The 24,254-nt window shown below is 35.7% G+C and overlaps 1 protein-coding gene across 3 annotated transcripts in view; it reads right to left on the bottom strand.

The window, feature by feature from the left end:
* The window catches only part of DENND4C (DENN domain containing 4C), a 174,902-nt gene that overhangs the window by 13,417 nt on the left and 137,231 nt on the right, over positions 1–24,254 (bottom strand). For all 3 annotated transcript variants that reach the window (XM_037851100.1, XM_037851099.1, XM_037851101.1), the window contains 8 exons: positions 22,976–24,138; positions 19,886–20,063; positions 19,059–19,168; positions 18,590–18,765; positions 15,448–15,630; positions 14,371–14,566; positions 9,127–9,372; positions 7,923–8,040 (listed from right to left, as the gene is read on the bottom strand). In XM_037851100.1, the coding sequence (XP_037707028.1) occupies positions 7,923–8,040; positions 9,127–9,372; positions 14,371–14,566; positions 15,448–15,630; positions 18,590–18,765; positions 19,059–19,168; positions 19,886–20,063; positions 22,976–24,138 (2,370 nt within the window). The remainder of the gene's footprint in view (positions 1–7,922; positions 8,041–9,126; positions 9,373–14,370; positions 14,567–15,447; positions 15,631–18,589; positions 18,766–19,058; positions 19,169–19,885; positions 20,064–22,975; positions 24,139–24,254) is intronic.

The following is a 24,254-nucleotide window of genomic DNA, read 5'->3' as shown; positions in this document are numbered from 1 at the left end:
ATCTTCTCAAAGAACCAACTTTTGGTGATATTTATCCTCTCTATTGTTTTTTTGTTCTCTATGTCATTTATTTCTGCTTTAATCCTTGTTATTTCTTTTCTTGTACTTGGTTTAGGATTGGTTTGCTGTTCATTTTCTAGCTTCTTCAGTTGATCCATTAGTTCTTTGATTTTGGCTCTTTCTTCCTTTTTAATATATGCGTTTAGTGCTATAAATTTCCCCCTTAGCACTGCTTTTGCTGCATCCCATAGGTTTTGGTATGTTGTGTTCTCATTTTCATTCGTCTCTATATATTTAGCAATTTCTCTTGCTATTTCTTCTTTAACCCACTGATTGTTTAGCAGTGTGTTGTTTAAACTCCAGGTATTTGTGAATTTTCTAAGTCTCTGATGGTTATTGACTTCTAATTGTATTCCATTGTGGTCAGAGAATGTGCTTTGAATAATTTCAATCTTTTTAAATTTATTGTGGCTTGTTTTATGTCCCAGCATATGATCTATTCTGGAGAAAGTTCCATGAGCACTAGAAAAGTATGTGTATCCTGGTGATTTGGGATGTAATGTCCTGTATATGTCTGTTAAATCTAATTCATTTATCAGATTGTTTAGGTTTTCAATTTCCTTATTGGTCTTCTGTCTGGTTGATCTATCTATAGGAGAGAGTGATGTGTTGAAGTCTCCCACAATTATTGTGGAAACATCAATTGCTTCCTTTAGTTTTGCCAGTGTTTCTCTCATGTATTTTGTGGCACCTTGGTTGGGTGCATAGACATTTACGATTGTTATTTCTTCTTGCTGAATTGCCCCTTTTATTAGTACGTAGTGGCCTTCTTTGTCTCTCAAAACATCCCTGCATTTGAAGTTTATTTTATCTGAGATTAATATTGCTACACCTGCTTTCTTTTGGCTGTAGCTTGCATGAAATATTTTTTTCCATCCTTTCACTTTCAGTTTCTTTGTGTCCCTGTGTCTAAGATGAGTCTCTTGTATGCAACATATTGATGGTTCATTTTTTTTGATCCATTCTGCGAATCTATATCTTTTAATTGGGGAGTTTAATCCACTTACATTCAACGTTATAACCGTGAAGGCATTTCTTGAATCAGCCATCTTATCCTTTGGTTTATGTTTGTCATAATTTTTCCCCTCTGTCTATTAATATCCTTTATTGTACCCATACTGAATCTCTTTAGTACTGAACCTTTCTCCAAGTCTCTCTGTCCTGTCTTTGTTTCTCTGTCTGTAGGGCTCCCTTTAGTATCTCCAGTAGGGCAGGTCTCTTGTTAGCAAATTCTCTCAGCATTTGTTTGTCTGTGAAAAATTTAAGCTCTCCCTCAAATTTGAAGGAGAGCTTTGCTGGATAAAGTATTCTTGGCTGGAAATTTTTCTCACTCAGAATTTTAAATATATCGTGCCACTGCCTTCTCGCCTCCATGGTGGCTGCTGAGTAGTCATTACTTAGTCTTATGCTGTTTCCTTTGTATGTGGTGAATTGCTTTTCTCTTGCTGCTTTCAGAACTTGCTCCTTCTCTTCTGTGTTTGATAGTGTGATCAGTATATGTCTCGGAGTGTGTTTATTTGGATTTATTCTATTTGGAGTTCGCTGAGCTTTTATGATTTGTTTATTTATGTTGTTTAGAAGATTTGGGAAGTTTTCCCCAACAATTTCTTTGAATACTCTCCCTAGACCTTTACCCTTTTCTTCCCCTTCTGGGACACCAATGAGTCTTATATTTGGACATTTCATATTATCTATCATATCCCTGAGGTCCATTTCGATTTTTTCAATTTTTTTCCCCATTCTTTCTTTTATGCTTTCATTTTCCATTCTGTCATCTTCGAGGTCACTGATTCGTTGTTCAACTTCCTCTAGTCTTGTACTATGAGTGTCCAGAATCTTTTTAATTTGGTCAACAGTTTCTTTAATTTCCATAAGATCATCCATTTTTTTATTTAGTCTTGCAATGTCTTCTTTATGCTCTTCTAGGGTCTTCTTGATTTCCTTTATCTCCCGTACTATGGTCTCATTGTTCATCTTTAGTTCTTTGAGTAGCTGCTCTAGGTGCTGTGTCTCTTCTGGTCTTTTGGTTTGGGTACTTGGGCTTGGGTTATCCATATCGTCTGGTTTTTTCATATGCTTTATAATTTTCTGTTGTTTTTGGCCTCGTGGCATTTGCTGAACTTGATAGGGTTCTTTTAGGATTTGTAGACCAATTGAAGTCCTTATCTCTAATTTATCAGATCTACAGCTTCGTGGAGTACACTTTCTCTAACTAACCAGCAGGTGGCATCCACGAGCCACTTGTTCTCCACAAGCCAGTTCTCCCCTGCTTAGCCTTTTTGGTGAGTGGGGGAGTGAGTCTTGTGGGGTCCAATTGGTGTACCAAGCTTGCCTGGTAGTTGGTGTTGCCTGCCCTGTATATGGGGCGTGTTTCTGGGCAGTCAGGGAGGGTGGGGTGGCTCTAACAATCAAATCTCCCTGGTGATCCTAGAGTTTTAAAGCTGCTGCAATAGTCTAATCCTTCAGTTCAGTCCTGCCACAGTTTGTCTCTGCCACTGACCCACAAGTCCTTGGTATTGGCGTATGGCTCCTGAGACTTGCAAGTGGGTCCCTCTTCCAGGCTGTCCACCCCTTGGTCCTCTGTTGAGGGATGACTGTGCTATGTCACAGTTGAGTGCCGTCCCCCCAGGGCAGTTCTGGGCTGCTGGGCTGTGTAGGGAGGCTCCCAGTCTGCTGAAATGATGGCTGAGTGGGGCTTTGTTAATTCACACTGCTCTACCTTCCCAACTCTGGGACTATCAGCTGAGGTTGCAGGGAAGGCTAATGTCCACACCCAGTTTTGTGGTGTGTGCCTGTTATTCGAAGCACTTCCGTCACACTGGGTTGTCTGGGGCAGTTCTGGGCTATGGGGCTGGCGATGGGCAGGAGTGTTTCCTGTCCACCAGGATGATGGCTGTGGGCGGACACCCCCCTTTTCTTGGGAAGTTGTGGTGTTTAGTGAATTTTCTCAGCCACTGGATTATTGCGTTTTGTCTCAGAGCTCTCCTAGTTCTGCTCTTGACTTGACCTGCCCAAATAGTAAGTCTTTGAAGCTTTCTGTATTGGGCTTCTTAGAGTAATTGTTTTAGAAAAAGAAAAAAGGATTAAAAAAAAAAAAAAAAAAAAAACGGGCCCTCCTCGGAGATCTAATGGGTTATTGAAATGCTAAGAGACAAAGCAACCAGGGCCATTAAGGAAAGGTCCACAGGGCAGAGAGATCAGCTTTTCTTCTTGATTTGCATATGCGCCTCAGGGCCCTTCCCCTTTCTATGTTCACCAGAACTCCAAAAATCCTCCGCTTTTATTTTGGAGTTTTTCGTGTTGTTTTTTTTCTATGCCTGTCTCCTTTCTGCTGGGCTGGCTGCTCTCAGATTCTCTGGTGTCTGGTCTCAGTCTATCTATGGTTGGAGTCTGTATCAGTAGAATGAGTTTCCGATAAGAGCAGCCACTGCAGTTCTCCCTTCTCCTTCCCGGAGCTGACAGCCCCTCCTCCCCCGGGACTGAGCCTGGCAGGGATGGGCGCGGGTCCCCTGGCCGCAAAAACTTACAGATTTCGCTGATCTCAGCAGTTCCACGTTTTCATGAGTGTTGAATGAAGTATGCCCAAAGTCAGATTGCTCTGTGGTGTCCAGTCCACGCAGTTCCTGGCTTTCTACCTACTTTCCTGGAGGAGTAACTAAAACATACAGCTCACCAGTCTGCCATCTTGCCCCGCCTCCTCTGAGTGTTTTTAATCAAGGAGGGCTGGATTTTGTCAAATGCCTGTTCTTTGTCAATTGAAATAATCATGTTGTTTCTTCCTCTTTCATTCTCTTAATGAAAAAACATTAATTGATTTTTTTTTTTTATGTTCAACCATCTTTGGCTGAGATAAATCCACTTGATCATGATGCATAATTCTTTTAATGTGCTGTTGGATTTTGTTTGCTAGTATTTTGCTGAGGATTTTTGCATCTATGTTCATAAGAGATATTGGTTAGTAATTTTCTTTTCTCATGGTATCTTTATTTGACTTTCCTATTAGGGTGATGTATTAGTTAGGGTTCTCCAGGGAAACAGAACCAAAAGAAGATATCTGTAAACATGAGATTTTATAAAAGTGTCTCACACAACTGTGGGGATGCATGGGTCCAGATTCCGTAGGGCAGGATGCACGAGTTCAAATCCCGTACGGCAGAATGCAAAAGTCCAAATTCTGTAGGGCAGGCAACTCCAATGAAGGGATTCGATGAACTCCCCAGGGAAGGCTGGCTGGCTTAAGAAGAAACGAAAGTTCTCTTTCTTCTCCCTTAAAAGTCTTCAACTGACTGGATTAAATCCAGCTGACTGAATTCTCTCATTGTGGAAGGCACACCCTTCATTGGTGTGATCAGACAGAGATGTAGTCAAGTGACTGATGATTTAATAAACCAGCCTTCTGTTGTATTAACCAGTCACAAATGTCCTTGCAGTAACAGGCCAGTGCTTGCCTGACCAGAAACCTGGGTACCATCACCTGGCCAAGTTGACACATGAACCTAACCATCAAAGGTGATGTTGGCCTCATATAATGAATTACGTGGTGGTCCTGCCTCTTCAATTTTCTGGAAGAATTTGAGCAGGATTGTTAATTCTTCTTGGAATGTTTGGTAAAACTCACCAGTGAAGCTAGCTGGTCCTGGGTTTTTCTTTATTGGGAGGTTTTTTGTTTTTTGTTTTTTAAATTAAATTTAGTTTTATTGAAATATATTCACATACCATACAATCATCCATGGTGTACAATCAACTGTTCATAGTACCATCATAGTTATGCATTCATCACCCCAATCTATTTTTGAACATTTTCCTTACAGAAAGAATCAGAATAAAAAATAAAAGTAAAAAAGAACACCCAAATCATCCCCCCATCCCAACCTATTTCTCATTTAGTTTTTGTCCCCATTTTTCTACTCATCTATCCTTACACTGGATAAAGGGAGAGTGATTCACAAGGTTTTCACAATCACACGGTCACCCCTTGTAAGCTACATTGTTATACAATCGTCTTCAAGAGTCAAGGCTACTGGGTTGCAGTTTGGTACTTTCAGGTATTTACTTCTAGCCATTCCAATACATTAAAACCTAAAAAGTGTTACCTATATAGTGCGTAAGAATGTCCACCAGAGTGACCTCTCGACTCCATCTGAAATCTCTCAGCTAGTGAAGCTTTATTTCATTTCATTTCACATCCCCCTTTTGGTCAAGAAGATGTTCTCAATCCCACAATGCCAGGCCCAGATTCATCCCTGGGAGTCATATCCCACATTGCCAGGGAGATTTATACCCCTGGGAGTCAGGTCCCACGTAGGGGGCAGGGCAGTGAGATCACCCACCTAGGTGGCTTAGCAAGAGAGAGAGGGCCACATCTGAGCAACAAAGAGGCACTCGGGGAGACTCTTAGGCACAATTATAAGCAGGTTTAGCCTCTCCTTTGCAGTAATGAACTTCTTAAGGGCAAGCCCCAAGAGAGTGGGCTTGGCATACCAAGCTGTCAGTCCTCAATGTTTGTGAGAACATCAGCAACTACTGGGAGGTTATTTTAATTACTTATTCAGTCTCTTGCTATTGGTCTGTTGAGGCCTTCTATTTCTTATTGAGTCATTGTAGGTAGTTTGTGTGTTTCTAGGATTTGTCCATTTCATCTAGGTTATTTAATTTGTTGGCATATAACTGTCCTCAGTGTCCTCTTATAATCCTTTTTATTCCTGTGTGGTTGGTAGCAATGTACCCCCTTTCATTTTGGATTTCAGATATTTGTTTGCTTTCTTTTTTCTTTGTCAATCTGGCTAAACGGTTTTATTGATTTTTTAAGGAACCAACTTTTATTTTCATTGAATTCTTTATTGTTTTTCTATTCTCTAATTCATTTATCTCACTCTAATCTTTGTTATTTCTTTCCGCTTCGCACTTTGGGCTTAGTTTACTCGTCTTTTTTCTAGTCCCTCTGGGTGTGAGATTAGGTTAGTGATTTGACAGATTTTTTTCTTTTTTAATGTAAGCATTTAGAGGTACAAATTTCCCTCTCAAAACAGCCTTTGCTGCATCCCATAAGTTTTGGTATCTTGTGTTCTCATTTTCATTCATCTTAACATATTTTTTTAATTTCCCTTGTGATTTCTTCTTTGACTCATTGGTTGTTTAAGAGTGTATTGTTTAATTTCCATTTATTTGTGAATTTTCCAGTTCTTCCTCTGTTATTCATTTTCTAGTTTCATTGTCACTGGAGAAGAAACATTGTGATTTCAATCTTTTTAAAATTTATTGGGATTTGTTTTGTGCCCTAACATATGGTCTATCCTACAGAATGATCCATGTGCACTTGAGAAAAATGTGTATTCTGCTGTTGTTGGGTGAAGTATTCTACATATATTGGTTTAGTATATAGCATTGTTCAAATCTACTATTTCTTTATTGATCTTCTGCCTAGAAGTTCTATCCATTATTGAAAGTGGTATACTGAAGTCTCCCACTATTAATTTCTCCCTTCAAATCTGTCAATATTTGCTTCATATATTTTGGGGCTCTGCTGTTAAGTGTATATCTACTTATAACAGTTTTATCTTCTTGATGAGTTGATCCTTCTATCAACATATAGTTTCCTTTTTTATGCCTTGTAACAATTAACTTAGAGTGTATTTTATCTGATATTAATATGTCCACTGCAGATCTCATCTGGCTACTATTTGCATAATACATTTTTTTTCCCATCCTTTCATGTGGAATCTATCTGTTTCTTTGAATTTAAGGTCTCTTATAAACAATAGCTGGGCCATGCTTTTTTATTCATTCTGTTAATCTCTACTTTTTGATTGGAGAGTTTAATCCATTTACATTTAAAATAACTACTGACAATGAAGAACTTTCTTCTGTCATTTTTCCATTTGGGTTCTGTAAGTCTTAAACCTTTTTTGGTCCCTCAATTCTTCCATTATTGCATACTTTTGCATTTAGTTGATATTGTGTAGTGAATCATTTTGAGTCCTTTTTCATATCCTTCTGTGTATATTTTTCATATATTTTCTTTGTGATTACCGTAAGTTTTAAATTCAAAGTCTTAAATCTATGACAATCTCATTTATTTGGTACCAACTTCTTGCTCCTATACCCTTCCACATCCCCACCTTTTTGTTGTTCTTGTCACAAATTACATCCTTATACATAGCGTGCCAAAAACCATAGATAAATCTCTACTTCCTTTGCATTGTGACTGAGCATTTTTCATTCGCTTATAGGCCACTTTATGATTGTTTCACAAACTGCCTAATACTACTATTTACTCACTTATCTACTGGGTTATTTTAATTTTTCTTAATGACTCATAGGGCTTCTGAATATACAGATAACCTATAGGTCCACTTTTAACAAAAGGTAATACATTTTATATTTAATAAATATAAAAGACTAAAAATAAAACAGAATCTTTGAAACTAGTCAGTACGCATTCATGTAATTGAAATCATCCTCTGCCAATACATCTAAGTATCTGTTCAGTATATAGAATTTATGCTCAAAATACCCACCTAATTGGTATTTGACAGAAAAAGCACAAAAAAACTACTCCTCAATTCATTTGAGACCTGACAGAGTTAAATGGGTTTGTATAACAGCAAACCAATTTGAACTAAAATGGAAAGAATCTTGAAGAGATACCAAAGCAATGAAAATTTTTAAATAAAGCAAAATAATTTGTTTCTCTCTTCTCCATTGTTCTATTTTTTTTTTTTTCGGTTGTCCATTTTTCTTTATTGCTAATAATATTCTACTGTATAGGATGTACTACAATTTTCTTATCCATTTACTTATGAATGAATATTTGGGTTGTTTCCAGTTTGGGGCTATTATGTCTTTAATTCTATTTTACTTACTAAGATTCCTCCATGAAATATACATAGGTTCTCCTGGTTCTTGATGAAGGTTGATATTATCCCATAACAGCTGAATATACACAAGTTTGCTATCCTGGGACAAAGATGACAGAGGAAGCTAAAAAAGATTAATAGAAAGCATTAATATCCTAAGCATAATAATTTTCAGTGGACCTAGCAAAGCTTGACATGTATAAAACAGATAAGTATTTCTGAAACTCTAGACCTAAAATTCTGTTTCTGATAAATGTTATATTTTGAAGTACAAGTTTCTCATTCTGACTTTTGAGGACCAGAATGGCAACTAATTTGCATAATGGCTACATGAAAATTTAATCTCCATTACAACAAACTTTAAGGTAAGAGAAAGTGCAATCATTTCCACTATCTTACTAGATAATTTTGTTGTATTGACTACTACTTAAAATAAATGCGTCAAACTAGTTTATAATACGTTAAGAAAAGATTTTGTTGTGCCCCTGGTGTAGGTCTGGGGTGTGGGGATTTCTCAATATTCAATATTATAAAATAAAGGACTTCTAGGGGCTCACTCTCTCCAAAGGAATCATGGATGCCAGCTGAGTAGGGACCTGAGAGTTAGATTTTGGTCTTGGCTCTCCATCACTTATTAGATCAATTATTAGATAATTTCACTTTGTAGAAATTACTTAGCTTTCCTGGCTTTTAACTGTCATCATCATCCGAAAACTGTGGATAATATGAGTCCTTTCAAATGAGGCTGTTGTGAGACTTTAAGCTGGGAATATTACTATTTGGAACAAAAGCTACCTTTTCCAGCCAGTCTATTGGCTAGATATGACCATATATCTAAATTGAGGCCAAATGGATATGTATGGAAATATTACAGTTAACGTCCAAGAGTTGTCCCTAAAGAAAAAAGACATACACTTCTCCATCCATTTTTTTCCTTTCCGCTAGCTGGATTTTGGATGTGACAGCCTAAAGCTAGAGTCAGTCATCCTAAACCATGAGCAGAACTTAGAAATGGAGGTCTTGCACAGCTGAGCAAAAAGATAGAAACATTTCAGGTTCATGACACCTGCACAAATTTTAAGTAAAAGAGAAATAAACCTATGTCTGTTAATCCACTGTTGTTGTGTACTTTCTCTTACTTGAAGTTAAGCTTCATCCTAACTAACTAACTAATGCAAATGTAGTGTAAGTATAGAAGTTGGTAACCTACCTGTACACCTTCATTACAATGTTCAGAGGTGAGGATAAGTCCTGGCAAGTTACTAGGAAGGTCCAAACGTCTGAAATACCAAACCAGGTTCCAGAAAATGATTGGATGTTGATTGATAAAAGAGGATGTGTGAATCACTTGATCACCTTCATTTTCTAGCAGAGATTCCAGTTCTTTTCGAAGTACCAGGGGACTCAAATAGGGCACAGAAACAGGGGGAGGATTTGGCCTTTTCCCTAACGGATCCTTAAAAAAATAAAAAGAAGTGAATATTATCTATTTAATTCTGTATGTTTAAAAGTATTTCTCAATTAGATCATGCTTTTGTATTCAACCTTTTAAAATCAGTTATTTCAAGGCCACTGCTACATGAAGGGGAACATCCTGATGAAAACCTTCAAAAAGTTGCCTAAATAACCTTAAATAGCCTTTAAACAGCTACAATAGAAGATTAACAATCCATGTTTCAACAGACCCCTTGTGCCAGTTTGAATGTATTATGTCCCCCAAATCGCCACTATCTTTGATGTAATCTTGTTTGGGCAGATGTATCAGTGTGATTAGACTGTAATTCTTTGAGTGTTTCCATGGAAATGTGGCCCACCCAACTGTGTATGGTGACCCTGATTACATAGTTTCCATGGAGGTGTGGCCCCGCCCATTCAGCGTGGGCCTTGATTATTTTACTGGAGCACTATATAAGCTCAGACAGAAGGAGCGAGCTTTGCTACAGCCAAGAGGGACACTCTGAAGAATGCACAGGAGCTGAGAGAGGAACTGCAGTTTACAGAGACATTTTGGAGATGGCCTTTGAAAGCAGACTTTTGCTCCCGAGAAGCTAAGAGAGGACGAACGCCCCAAGAGCAACTGAGTGACATTTTGGAGAGAAGCTGAAGCCTAGAGAGAAACATCCTGGGAGAAAGCCATTTTGAAACCAGAACTTTGGAGCAGACGCCAGCCAAGTGCCTTCCCAGCTAACAGGTTTTCTGGACACCACTGGCTATCCTCCAATTAAGGTACCTGATTGCTGACGTGTTACCTTGGACACTTTATGGCCTTAAGACTGTAACTGTGTAACCAAATAAACCCCCCTTTTTAAAAGCCAATCCATTTCTGGTGTTTTGCATTCCAGCATTAGCACTCTAAAATACCCTTTAAAATAGAGTTTTTCTATCATGTCAATAAAGAGCAATGGCCCATATTTGATCCACTTTTCTTTTTCAATTTTTTATAAGAAATATTTGCAGTTCAGATGTTTTATAATGATGACACCAGAAGATGTGTGACCCTATCTTCCTCCTTCAACTCTAAATCCAGGCAATTTTTTTGTGTTAATAATCTTTGTCAACTCCTTAAAAAAACATATCTCACCATTTTATACATTTGATTGCAACAAAAACGGAATTAAAGAAAGAACATGGTTTTATAATTTATATGAAAATGAAAAAAATACAATCTAGACTTTGTAAGTTATACATATATTAAATATAATCACAATAAAATGTTTATGATTAACTCAGTATCAGTGAGTACCCTCTTAGTGCCCATACTGTGGTCTTTAAATACCACTTCCCTTTAAAGGAACCAGGGTTTCTTAGAGAAATGACTGATTCATGATCTGGAGAAAGAAATACATAAGATAAGCATGAAACATCATGTCCTATAAAAAAGCAAGGAAGCTTTAAAAATCTACCTAAAAAGATAGTAGAGTTATATCAAAAAAACTAAGGAATAAACTTGTAGACACTTCCCAGCTGGCCAAAGATGGGACAATAAAAGCAGCAATAATGATAACAACAGCAATAGATTGAAACATAAAATTTAAATCTATGAGTTCACAATGATAGCCCTCAAAAAATCAACTGATTACCTTGCAGAATGCTAAGAACCCAATTTATTTTGAAAATTGGTAAATAAAAAGAAAGCATCAAATTATATCCTGACTTTCTAAAATAAACTGCATCTTTGGAAAACTAAACAGAAGACATGGGAAATACTCTATTTATAGATACATTCCATGAAGAAAAATGATAGAATTAGACAATGCATTTTATAGCTCCTAATGAATTAGCTGATATAGGCACTGAGGCATTAATAGCTACAAACAGATACTATCTGTCTCCTAATGGAGGAACTTAGGACCACCAATGACACTGTTTTGCAAAAATAAACAAATTAGCCACAAAACAAAACAAAACTCTGAATCAAATCAAGCTTCTAACTAGAAATACCAATTTGCAGAGTTGCAATCAGCAAAAGTTGGATTGTGGGAAACTAGCATCTAAAAGACAGATGATGTAGTTTTAGCAAAAAATAATTTGCAGGGGGAAAGAAAAGAAGAGAGAAAGGGAGGGAATCTATACATTTAAAAAGACTTAAAAAACATACCAACCAATAGCAATACAAGAACCATATTCTATCCTGATTCAAACCAACCACACACATTTGACATTTTTGAGATGATTAGAAATTTGAACAACGACAGAATAATTTGGTATTATTTGGTTGGGTTTTTTTTTTCTTTGCACAGGAGGTATGAAATGGCATTGTGTGTGTATATATATATCCTTATCTGTTGGAGATACATTCTGAAACATTTACAAATGGAATGTAGTACAGGGGGAAGATGGCAGCTTAGAGAGGTGTGAAATTTAGTTAGTCCTCTAAAGCAACTGGTAAACAGCCAGGAACAACTAGTAAATAGTCTGGAACAACTGTTGGGGGACATCTGTGACTGGTCACACATCATACACCAGCCTGGAATGGGTGGAACGCTGGGATCACAGCACAGAACTGTACGTAAATCTCCCCAAACTGTGGAGCTGGTGCCCCTCCCCCACCAGCATGGCAGGCTGAGTTGTAAAACTTGGCTGTGGGAGAAAGCAGCAGTCCCTGCTAGGAGCAAGGGAATGTAGGTCAACCAAACTCCAATTGCAGTTTTAATTAACCAACTTGGACTACTGAACACAAGCTACAAGCACGGATAAACCTGGAGCAAATAGTAAAGGAAACTGAGGTGCCTCTTAGCAGAGAGAAGGCAGGGCTGATAGAAAAAAAATACATACATAACTAAAAAACAGAGGCTTTTGGAGATGGCTGAGCTCAGAATACTGAAAAATGGCTCTGTCTCAAGAAAAGGGGCATAGAGAATCAGGTAACAACATGGTCAACTGGTGAAACTGGGGGGATGGGGACTGGCTCTGAAAAGGGGCTTTTGCTCTTTTTCCTTTTTTTTCTCTCACTCTTAGCAGCTCATTAAGAGAAAATGTCAGGAATTTTCAATTGTCATCTCTGACCCAGGCAAGGGTAGAGTTAATAGAGTCAGAGAGAGAAAGGAGGAATTCAAGTGTAGAAGATAACTCTCTAAAGGGTGTATCTTCCCTAAGAAAAGGGGCATGGGGCCCAGCTCAAGTGGCAACCCTCCCTTGGAGAATATAGACCCCAGGGTCTAGGAGGGAAAAAAAATCAGAAACAACTTAAGCTTGGCTTCTGACACCCTCAGCCCCTGGCTAGGACAGGGTCCACTGAGAATTAAAGGGACTGCATCTCTTTCCACCAGTAGGGAGCTGAAGGCTGACAAGCACTACCTGCTGGACAGAAGAGGAAAAGCACCAAGTCTAGAGGCCTCACAGAAAAGTCTGACAACCTGCTCCTAAGGGAAACTTGATACTGATTACACCTTCCTCATAAGACCTGGGCCCATCTGGTCTGGGAAAATCTGACTGAGGTAATCAAGGAAACCAGATGCCTGGACAACAAAAAATTATGAGTCACATTAGGAAAAATGAAGATATGGCCCAGTCAAAGGAACAAATTTACACTTCAACTGAGATACAAGAATTGAAACAACTAATTATTAATCAAACAAATCTCCTAAATCAATTAAAAAAATTACATCAATGAGTTGAGGAAAGATATGGCAAAAGAGATGAAGGATATAAAGATGTTGGGAAAACATAAGGAAGAACTTGAAAGTTTGAAAAACCAATTGGCAGGACTTATAAGAATGAAAGGCACAATAGAAGAGATGAAAAACACAACGGAGACATACAACAGCAGATCTGAAGAAGCAGAAGAAGGGATTCATGAACGGGAAGACAGAACATCTGAAATCCTACACACAAAAGAACAGATAGGGAAAAGAATGGAAAAATATGAGCAGTGTCTCAGGGAACCAAAAGACAACATGAAGTGCAAGAATGTACATGTCATAGGTGTTCCAGAAGGAGAAGAGATGGGAAAGGGGGCAGAAACAATAGTGGAGGAAATAATCACTAAAAATTTTCCCATCTCTTATGAATGATATAAAATTATAGATCCAAGAAGCGCAGCGACCCCAAACAGAATAGACCCAACTAGACCAACGCCAAGACATTTACTAATCAGATTATCAAATGTCAAAGACAAAGAAAAAAATCTGAAAGCAACAAGAGAAAAGCTATCCATCACATACAAGGGAAGCTCGATATGACTATCTGTGGATTTCTCAGTAGAAACCACTAAGGTGAGAAGGCAGTGGTATGATATATTTAAGATACTGAAGGAGGAAAACTGGCACCCAAGAATTCTACATCTGGCAAAACCATCCTTCAAAAATGAGGGAGTTTAAAATATTCCTAGACAAACAGACACTGAGAGAGTTTGTGAACAATATACCTGCTCTACAGGAAATACTAATGGGAGCACTACAGGCAGATAGGAAAAGACAGGAGAGAGAGGTTTGAAGCACAATATTGCGAGATGATAGCACAATAATTTAAGTACACTGAACAAAGATGACTGAGTATGGTTAAAAGAGGAAGGTTAGGGGTATGTGGGACACCAGAAGGAAAGACAGAAGATAAAGACTGGGACTGTATGTATAACTTAGTGAAACCTGGAGTGTTTAATGAGTGTGATTAAATGAGCAAATATGTGTTTACATGATGGAGAACAAATGATAAAAAAGAAAAAAGAAAAGGAAATAATACAGGGGGAAAGAGGAAGTGAATGGGGATATATATGAAAGAAGATTGACCATAAGTTGAAAATGATGGGTCAAAGGGACTCATTATATTCTTCTGTTTATTTTTGTATATATTTGAAATTTTCAATATACAAAGATTTTTTAAAGTTCTTAGTCTGTGAAAAATTCTTATCTATCACTCTTCATATGATTAAAGTGAGTCAACTACAGAAGAATTAAATGCTGTTCAAATAAATACTTACATGAATACTCAGTATAATTATAATGTTGTTACATACCACAACTTCCTGCAAACTGTTTGGAAGACTAACTGTTGAAATGCCATGAAATGGTCGCTGGGAAAAGTCAACATTTTGCAAGGGGCCTCCAACACTGTGACTTCGAGTCAAAGATACACTTCGTTTTGATAAACTATTAGGCACAGATGAAATTTTCATAGTTTGGACATCTCCACTGGCTTTTTGTAGTTCATTACTTAAAAAAAAAAAAAAAAAAATTAAGAAGAAACACTTGTATTTGTCCTGAAAAACAATCTAAATCTGTAGAGCCAAGTTTCTTCTACAGTGAAACTTAGGTCTACTAAACATATCTAAGAAAAGTCAGTACTACCTTATAAGAATGAAATTTTCTTCAAGTATTTTTGTAAAATTGAACAGAAAAAAGCAGGATTGAATAGGTGACTAATAAGGAATAGGAAGAGCACATATTGTAGATAGATATTATTTTTAAAAGATAAAGTGTTCATTCAGTTACTTTATTCAAACATTATTTCATCTTTATTAAACAAAATCATGCTACATGCAAGTTAAAAATTTTACATTCACTGTCAAAACAGTAGAGACTTGCAAAACCAGCTCCAAAATTTTTACCTAACAATTTTCTTTTTGTGCAAAGATTTTGCACACAACATTTAATCTCACCATGCCTAAGGACAGGGACCGTATCTTAGTTATTTTTTAAATTTTTAGTGCTCAGCATAACATTTAGCATACAAGACATGCTCACAAAGTGTTTGAGCCAATCAATATTAAAGAGCAAAGAGTATACTTCATGGTAAAGAGATCAAGTCTTCTCTGGAAACTGGCAATGACAACATTAAAGGGGAACATATTTTTTAATGTTGCGAAGTTCATTTCATAAAAGACCAATATAAAATATTCAACTTATGTCTCAAAAATAGTTCATCATCAGATTCATTCATTAGATAATTAAACAATATGTGCTAGTAAAAAAGTTAAGATTAAATTTTTAAAAATGCCAGAACACATGCCTATATGAGTCAAGTTGTCTGCAGAGATGGCATTTTTACAAGGGTACCCAATTTGTTATAAAGAGTTCTTTGAATCCTATGGTACCTTGATTCAACTGGAGAGACTGTTTCTTCATTTATTGTCTGGTTATGTTTTGGGAAATCTATAAAGTTGATCAAATCAGCTTCTGTTGAACAGGATACAGGTTTGTGCTCCAGGGGTTCAGTTGCCAATGGAATGCTGCCACTTTGTAAACTGTCACCAGAAGTACTTGGTTTCAAGAAAAAGCTAAATATGGAGCAGTCAAAAAAAAGTCTTTAAAGATCCAAGAGTCCTTTAAATTTTATCATATTTAGAAACATTCCACAGTAAAGCAGTTATCAGTGAGTCATACAATCCATAAAAGAAATAGTAACTATTCCAAACACACACACTTCTGTTTTCATTCACTTTCCTTCTTGTCCTAAACTTTTCAAAAGATCTTAAGGAGGACAATCTAGTACGTAAGATACCTTTGGTTTTTGAGAACCATGCAAGAAAGCTATAAAAGAAGAGGAAAGACAGAATCATTTTATTGATTTTCCAAACTTTTTTTTTATAGAAAGAGAAATAGCAGAAGTGTAATTGTTCATATCACCTTTTCCCTCCTTATAAATCTCCATTTTGTCTATAGTCATTTCTGTTTTCCCCTGCTTATTATTTTATTTATTTTTATCTTTCTCCCCCTCTCCCTCTGGGTAAGGCAAGGGACTTGCAAGGGACATGAGAAAACATTCTGAGGTAATGGTAATGTTTTATACCGTGGTTTGTATGCATTAACTCTCCCAAAGGTCGTTTATGATTTGTAGATTTCACAGTATATACATTTTGCCCCAAAAGAAAAAGAAAGTAAACAAATATGGATCTCTGTTTAATGAAATGCATGCTGAAGTGTTTGGGGGAGAAGTGTATTAATTAATGTCTACAACTTAAAAAGTTTTTTTATTTTAATTTTTTTATGTGTACATTATCTAGTATATGCTAAGCACTATGTACCTGCTATATATTATTTATATATTTAAAAATTTTTATTCTAGTATCATATATACAACTTAAAATTTCTCCTTTAACCACATTCAGATATGTATTTCAGCGCCATTAATGACATTCACAATGTTGTGCTACTATCAACCACACAATCCATTAGAAAAACATTTCCATTGTTTACAACTTATTTTTGAATGAATGAAAAAATAAGATGAACTGACAGATGTAGGAAAACATAGGTGATAATGTAAGTATAGCAGAACATTAATTGCAGAATCTAAAGTGGGTATTTGAGTGTTCACCATAAAAGCCTTTATTCAAATTTTGCTGTAAGTTTTAAAATTTCCATGGGGGAAAAAAAATCAGTAATGCTCCTTTATACCCCAATTAGAAAACAAGGTAATCTTCACATTAACTTAAACAACAAAATTAACACAACAAGAAAAGTACAAGAATTATGAAGAATAATTTAAAACTCAGGAAAGAAGGTCTGAAAAGCAATAGAGATATACCATCCTCATAGATATGAAAATAATATTGAAAAAGTCAAGTTTCTCCAAATTAATCTATAAATTTAATGCAATCCCAGCTGGATTTTTTGAGGAAAATCAAACTGATTCTAAAATCTTATATGGAAGAATAAAGGTCAAAGAACAATTGGCCATAATAAAAATAAATAAATAAAATAAATAAATAAATAAAAATCCAAGGGGGGAACTCACTACCAGACTGAGGTATAAATGGAATTATTGATACATGATAAAGGTGACACACATATCAATGGGGAAAAAAACAAGTTAAATTTTGTAAATGATACAGAGAAGACCAGTTCATTATGTGTAAAAAAATAAAGCTGGATCCCTACCATTCTGTACAAGAGGTGGATTCCAGATGGATTAAAGACCAAAACATGAAAGGTAGAATATAAAGGTAAAAGATGAATATTCAGGAGAAAACTTTCATATCATAAGGATGAGGAAAAACTTTTAAAACAAAACTCCCAAAGCACAAATCAGAGAGTGGAAAATTAATGGATGAGGACATCAAAACGAACGATTTATCTTCAACTAAGGATCCCTACTAATAAAGCAAATTAACTTGGGCACGACTGGTAGGAGAGTAGCCACCATGTTTGCAAACAACCCAATAATCTCATTTCTCTGAATATTTTTCTGAGAGAAACTACTGGACGATTCTGGAAGTAGACATGTATGAGCACATTCACCGCAGTGATGTCTGCAGTTACAGAGAACTGAAAGCAACTGAAGTATCCAACATTAAGCTAATGGATAAGAAAAATCAGTTCTAACTTCCTGCAGGAGAAAAGGAATAAACGAAATAGATGTACATATAACAGCTCAGATAAATTTTAACTGAGTAATAAAAAGAAATTGAGATTTTCAGCACAATTCCAATCACGTAAATTGCAAATACATAATCATACTGAATGAACCTTCTATATTTTATAAGGATATATATTCAAGGACATATTACATAGAGCAGAGTGTCTTTGTAGGATAAGAGAATGAGAGTGGGAATTGGGGAAGGGAAGGGTAGAGGGTCCTTGCAAAGACCAATGATGATAGTGTGTCAGAAATTAAGAGTAGGATTTAATTCAGCTCCACACCTGAAGCTAAAAGAAAAACAGAGAAGAAAACCTCTATGATTAGAGATTTCAAAAAAGGCAAAAACAGCTAAAAGCAGACAATAATATAAATTTATTTGGTTCCACAAAACAAATAGAATATTAAATATAATTACTTAGGTCAGCAACAGTTACCAAATTCTCAATTATTTAATGACTGACTATTTACTTTATGGATCAGCTAATCTCCTTTCTATTGCCTAGCATATGTTTATTCATACATTACAGAGTGTAATACCAGAAAATGGCAACAAGTTAGGATATGAAGCCCACCCCACCCCCTTTTTGTTGCTTCTGTTAGACATAATTAAGGAAGGTTTAAAATAATGGCTAACATTAGAGTTTTGAATTATCTACAAAGCTCAGTTCTGAAAATTAACTACTACTGATAATTTTACATAAATAAAAATGTAAAACTAGTCATCCGCATTACTAGTACTTTCTACTTAAATATCAAAGGTGAAGGAGAGAAAGACAAGGCATACCTGGAACATACCACGAACATTTCACTCTTCCCTCAGGATTCATGCCTTTCTTGTGGGCACTTACCTCTAAGGGAATTTTTACAATACTAACCTTGCAGAGCCTCTCAAGTCTTTAAACTCTACATTGAGAAGAGGCAAGAAGTTGCTTTTACAGAACGGACACGTTGTATTCAAATTTGAATCATCTGCAGTCCATCCAGCCATAATTTCTTCATCATAAACTAAAGCTTCACAAGCTCTACACTGTGAACAACTTGACATCAAAACCTAAGAATAGAAAAATGCAAACACTGAGAATCTCTACGGTGAAAATGAATATTAATAAGCCAGTCTCTTGATACAAGCACACAATTTTATTTATTCTGTAGATAAATTTGAAATCTTTAGTAGTTCTACTACTTTATAGGTAAAATACCAGCTAATTGCCTGATTTATGTAAGATATCAAGAAAATTACTTATTTTATTATTCTGTCCACAGGGTTTCACAGAATTCTGTTAAATGCCATTCTGTAATAAAACTATATGTTTACAGTCATTTTATCAAAGGCAGAACTTTTACCTCCATTGCACAATTCTGGTAGATGCTAGACATGCTGGTATTTTGAGAAGAACCATGTTCTGATTTTTCAAAGTCCTGCCCTTTAATGCCTTTTGGAAATGGAACGTCACCTAGAGGAAAGTAAGCATCAAAAATTATAACACATTATGTAGGAGAATGTCCTTATTCTTAGGAATTTATGCTAAAGTATTTAGGGGTAAGTGTCATGAAGTCTGTAATTTATTTTCAAATGGTTCAATATAAAAATATGTGTACATAGAGATAGTATATATACATATATAGAGGTCTAGTTAGAGAGTATTTGATTGTTCACTATACAATTCTTTCAGCTTTTCAATATGTCTGAAAATTTACATAATAAAAAGTTGGAGAAATAGAATTTCATTTAAAAAAATACCAGAGGAACTGAGAGCTAAGAAATTTCAGTGATACATCCCAAGGACTTTCAAATTCTGGTATATATGAGTCACCTAGAGAGCCTGCTAAAAATACACATTCTTAGGGCCCCCTCCCACAGATTCAAGCTCAGAAGTTCTAGCCTAGGTCTTGGACATCTGCATATTCTTTAAAACAAATTCCTTGGCTGCTTTATACTCAAGTTTGAGAACTAACGACACAATCCAGATATACAGACAACTAATAGCAAAAACAGTGGGTGACTATAGTACTCGTAGATCATATAAAATTAGAGTGATAGTAAGGTATGGCTATTACTAAAAATCTACCAGATCATTTCAACAAATGGGGCATACTGTCCTGAGGGGGTGTGGGTATCTAAATTAGAACAAACAAGGATTAAATGAAGAAATGATAATCCTTTTCCATACCTGTTGAGTACTGCAGTTTTCCTACATCTCCACTGCTGTTGCTACTGCCAAGGCTTGTGTTGCTCTGGGTAAGTTCACTGGGGACCAACCCTGAGATACACATGTTAGAAGATATATTCTCATCCAAAATATGATCTTCTAGGCCAGCTGGGAAGCTGTAATCTCTATTAGTTTCCTCCTTTAATTGAAAAGAATAAAATCCCACAAACATAAATACCTTCTAAATGGAAATATATTCACCCCACCTTTTTCAGAAGTAAACTCCTTTTTAATCCTTAAATAAATCATCATCCTCAGATTTTTCAAAACCAAGAATCATCTCACTATTATTTGAAATGTCCCTTCCATACTCTAAGACATTCAAGCGATGACCTATGATATTTTAAGAAAAGATTTTGTGGAGCCCCTCCTGCATGTTTGGGGTGTGGGTGTCTCTCAATATTCAATACTTGAAGGAACTTTAGGAGCTCACTTTCTCCAAAGGAATCACAGATATCAGTACAAGCAGAGTAGGAAAACCAGATTTTTATCTTGATTCTCTGTCACTTCTCTAGGTATTGAAGAAATGAACTTCTCTAGCTTTTAATCAAACCATCTGAAGAATACAAATAACATGAGTCCTTTGTGCAATAAGGCTGTAAGAATTGCAGCTGGGATAATAGTATTAGAGGCATAAAACATATAGTTCTTGACTAATATAGTGATTGCTGAAGCTTACGATAGAAAACACTTCAATAAACAGTTTCTCTCGTTTGTTTTTAGCTTTAAAGAAAGACTCATATCTTCCTTGTTACAAAACCATGTTATACAATTTTTAAAAATTTAAATACAGATAGGCAAAACAGGAAATAAAAGCTTATAATACCAATACCCAAAGAGTACAATCAAAATCTTGACACATATCTTTCTATCATTTTAAAATATGATAAATTTTTACAAAATAGGATCAAACTGGACATATTGTGTTTTTATATGATCTTTTCATTAATTTATTTTAATGTCATTGACTGTTCTACATTATTTAACCCCCTGCAAAGTAATCTGTGACACTGATGTACTACTATATATTAACCCTTATTGTTAAGCATTCAAAATGCTTTAAATTTTATATAATAGAAATTACACTAATGACCTTGATCTATTTTCATGCATATCTCTAATTATTCCCTTAAATTCTGGATAAAAGTTATGAACATTTTATAGACCTTTTATTCATCCCTTCATTTGCAAGTATTTAAAGTATATCCCATTTGTCTTTTGCCAGATACTGCTACTGGTGCCTGGGCTATAGCAATGAAAAGACAGGAAAAGAAAGACAAGATCCATGATTCCTTGGAATTTACATTGCCATATATTCCAAGTCCAAATTACCCTGTAGAAAGTTTTTTTTTTTTAACACTGTTAGACAAAATTTCAAAAATAAAATGGGTAATTCTGTTGTTTTTTATTGTAATACCAAGTTAAGGCACTTTTGAAGCTAGCTTATTTTGTCTTTCCCTGACTGACCTTATAAGCTCTTTAAATACAAAATGTAGTTTGCCTTATAATACTCAATATTGAACTTTTAATTCAATTAATATTTTTCCTATAGAATAGTTTTTCTTCAAATGGTGTATAGATATTGTTTCTCCAATTTCTTGTGTCTCTATTTCCCATTTAGAGTTTTAGCAATCTGAAATTGGTAATATTATCTTGAAAATGCATGCTATTTTAAGCTTTCATGTTTTCATATTATTCTTTCTCCCAGATACACCCTGCTGCCACCTTATCCCTTTGACTAATGCAGAATTTCAAATTTATCCTTTAAAATCCAAAAAGGGGTGACAGTGTAATTGTGAAAACCTTATGGATCATACCCCCTTTATCCAGTTGTATGGATGGATGAGTAGAAAAATGGGTACAAAACTAAATAAAAAATAGGGTGGGATGGGGGGGATGATTTGGGTGTTCTTTTTTATTTTTATTTTTTATTGTTATTCTGATTCTTTCTGGTATAAGGAAAATGTTCAAAAATAGATTGGGGTGATGAACGCACAACTATATGATGGTACTGTGAACAGTTGATTGTACACCATGGATGACTGTATGGTATGTGAATATATCTCAATAAAACTGAATTTTAAAAAATCCAACAGAGATATCATTTGCTATGTTTATTCTGGATGGCCTCCACCTGAACTTCTTCCAAGATACTTTTCCCTTCTTTGTTACTATAGTGGTTAAGACCATGTACTCTGGAGCCCATCTTCCTAACTTATTAAATCTTAGTCTACCATTAGTCACTCATTGGTTGTGTGACCCTGGGAAGTTAATTAACCTCTGTGAATCTCAGACACCTCATCTGTAAAATGCAGGTAACAGCAGTATCGATCTATCTCACGGAGTTGGTATAAAATTAAATGAATATATTATCTGTGTGTGTACAAATATATATATGTACACACACACATACATATATTCACATCTCTAAATAGATATATAATGTATGACCATCACTGGAAAGTAGTACTTCAATAGTAGTGAACATTTATAGATGTCTGTCATTTCTACTACACTAAAGCATGGAAGTACTATATAATAATCTAAACACAAAGGTAAAATCTTAATTAAACCTTTTTCTGTAAATCACTTCCATTTTCATAGAAAGATCTAATAGTTAACTCTCTATACAATTATTTTTAAAATAATTATTCATTTTTTCATGCAATTCATTCAGTGAAATCTATGGATTAAGTTGCAGTGAACTCACATATATCAAATAGATAATGTAAGAAAAGTTACTTAAAAAGTGAAGTGCTATGCAAATATAATATGCATTATTAACAGATTCAAACACTAATCATTAGTGCTTTCAAATAAATAATGTTTCAGTTTAGACTGTTCTATAGAATAACAGTGGTTCTGATATCCTATTTCTATATTAATTTCCTTACATATATGTTCAGTCATTTCAAGAAAGAAACAGAATATGTATCAAGTTTTAAAATATAAAAACCAAAGTTAAAAGAAACCTCAAAATTATAATTTAAAAAAGAAAAAACAAAACTACAAATATTCCAATATCAGACAAAACACATTAAAGTTTCTTACCTCATCATCTGAATAGCTGTAGGCAGATGTAACAGCTACCCACATCTTACTGGCTACTGTTGCTGCTTGTTTCATACCAGATTTCAGGACATCTATCTTGGGGCCTGAGAGTATGTTATCAAGCTTTAGCCCTGACAAAGAATTTACTACAGAACCCAATGAACCATGTGGCGAAGAACGCACCAGTGCTGATAAGGAAGTTGAACGCTCTTTATGAACCCGAGAAGGAGTTTGCTGCTTAAAACGCCCAGTAACAGTTTTAGACCTAGACACTGCAGGAGAGCTTTTTTCACTTTCAGGATTTTCCTGTGCTGATGGACCATTATCTACAGGAAGGCTTGATCTCCTCTCTAAAGGGTGAACAAGTGCAACGGTGGTAACACTGATTCCCTCTCCGTGCAATTCCATACTGGAAGACTTGCTACCAAGGGGACTTTTTAGATTCATATAGTTTTCAATTTCATCAGCTAGATTACGTGCAATAACTGGAGAAAACATCTTATCTTCAGAATCGGGAGTTTTTTCTCCTGTGAATTCAGTGGCTAAAAGAGACAAAGGATCTAGTCCAGTTTCAACATCTTCTCTCTCAATAGCTTTCACAACACCATAGAAACTACTTCTCTTATTTATTGGATCTTTGGATCCTGCGTTCAAGTCTCTAGACTGATTACTATTACCATCACTTTGTGGACTGTCATATGTATCCTTTGTCATTGTAGTCTGAACTACATTATCTTCAACCACAGGCTCTAGGAGCTCTTGGCTTTCCTCAAGCATCTCTAACACTGGAGATGATCTGTGTTCAGACTCCCAGGTGCTTTCAGACAAATAAGTCCGTGTATCAGCTAGGTGATAGTTAACATTCTCAAAGCTCTGCATTCTTGCAATATGAAGTGGCGAAGTCTTAGGACATGTCAATGCTGCTGTCAGAATCTTGGCATCTGCTCCCATCATGATGGCCATTTCACTTGAATTCAAATCCAAACTGCTCTTCTTAAGCAACATGCCTGCTCGACTTTCAGAACTAAAACTACAACTTCTCTCAGGAAAATGTTTTTGTCTTTTTTCTCCTCTATCACCATTTTTCTTGAGATTAGTAACTTCACCAAACACTGCATCTTCAATTGGCTCCTGAGTAGAAAATAGCATATTCAATGTACTACCTAAAAGAAAAAGTACAATATTAAAAATGAATCTCTAACATTAACAAATCAGAAGAGAAAAATCAAATGACAATCTCAACAGATGCTGAAAAAGCATCTGACAAAATTTTTTGATA

This window comes from Choloepus didactylus, chromosome 10 (genome assembly GCF_015220235.1).
Source record: "Choloepus didactylus isolate mChoDid1 chromosome 10, mChoDid1.pri, whole genome shotgun sequence".
In the NCBI taxonomy this organism is placed as follows: domain Eukaryota; kingdom Metazoa; phylum Chordata; class Mammalia; order Pilosa; family Megalonychidae; genus Choloepus; species Choloepus didactylus.
Note: the sequence above shows the minus strand (reverse complement) of the source record. Positions and strands in the feature narration are given on the sequence as shown.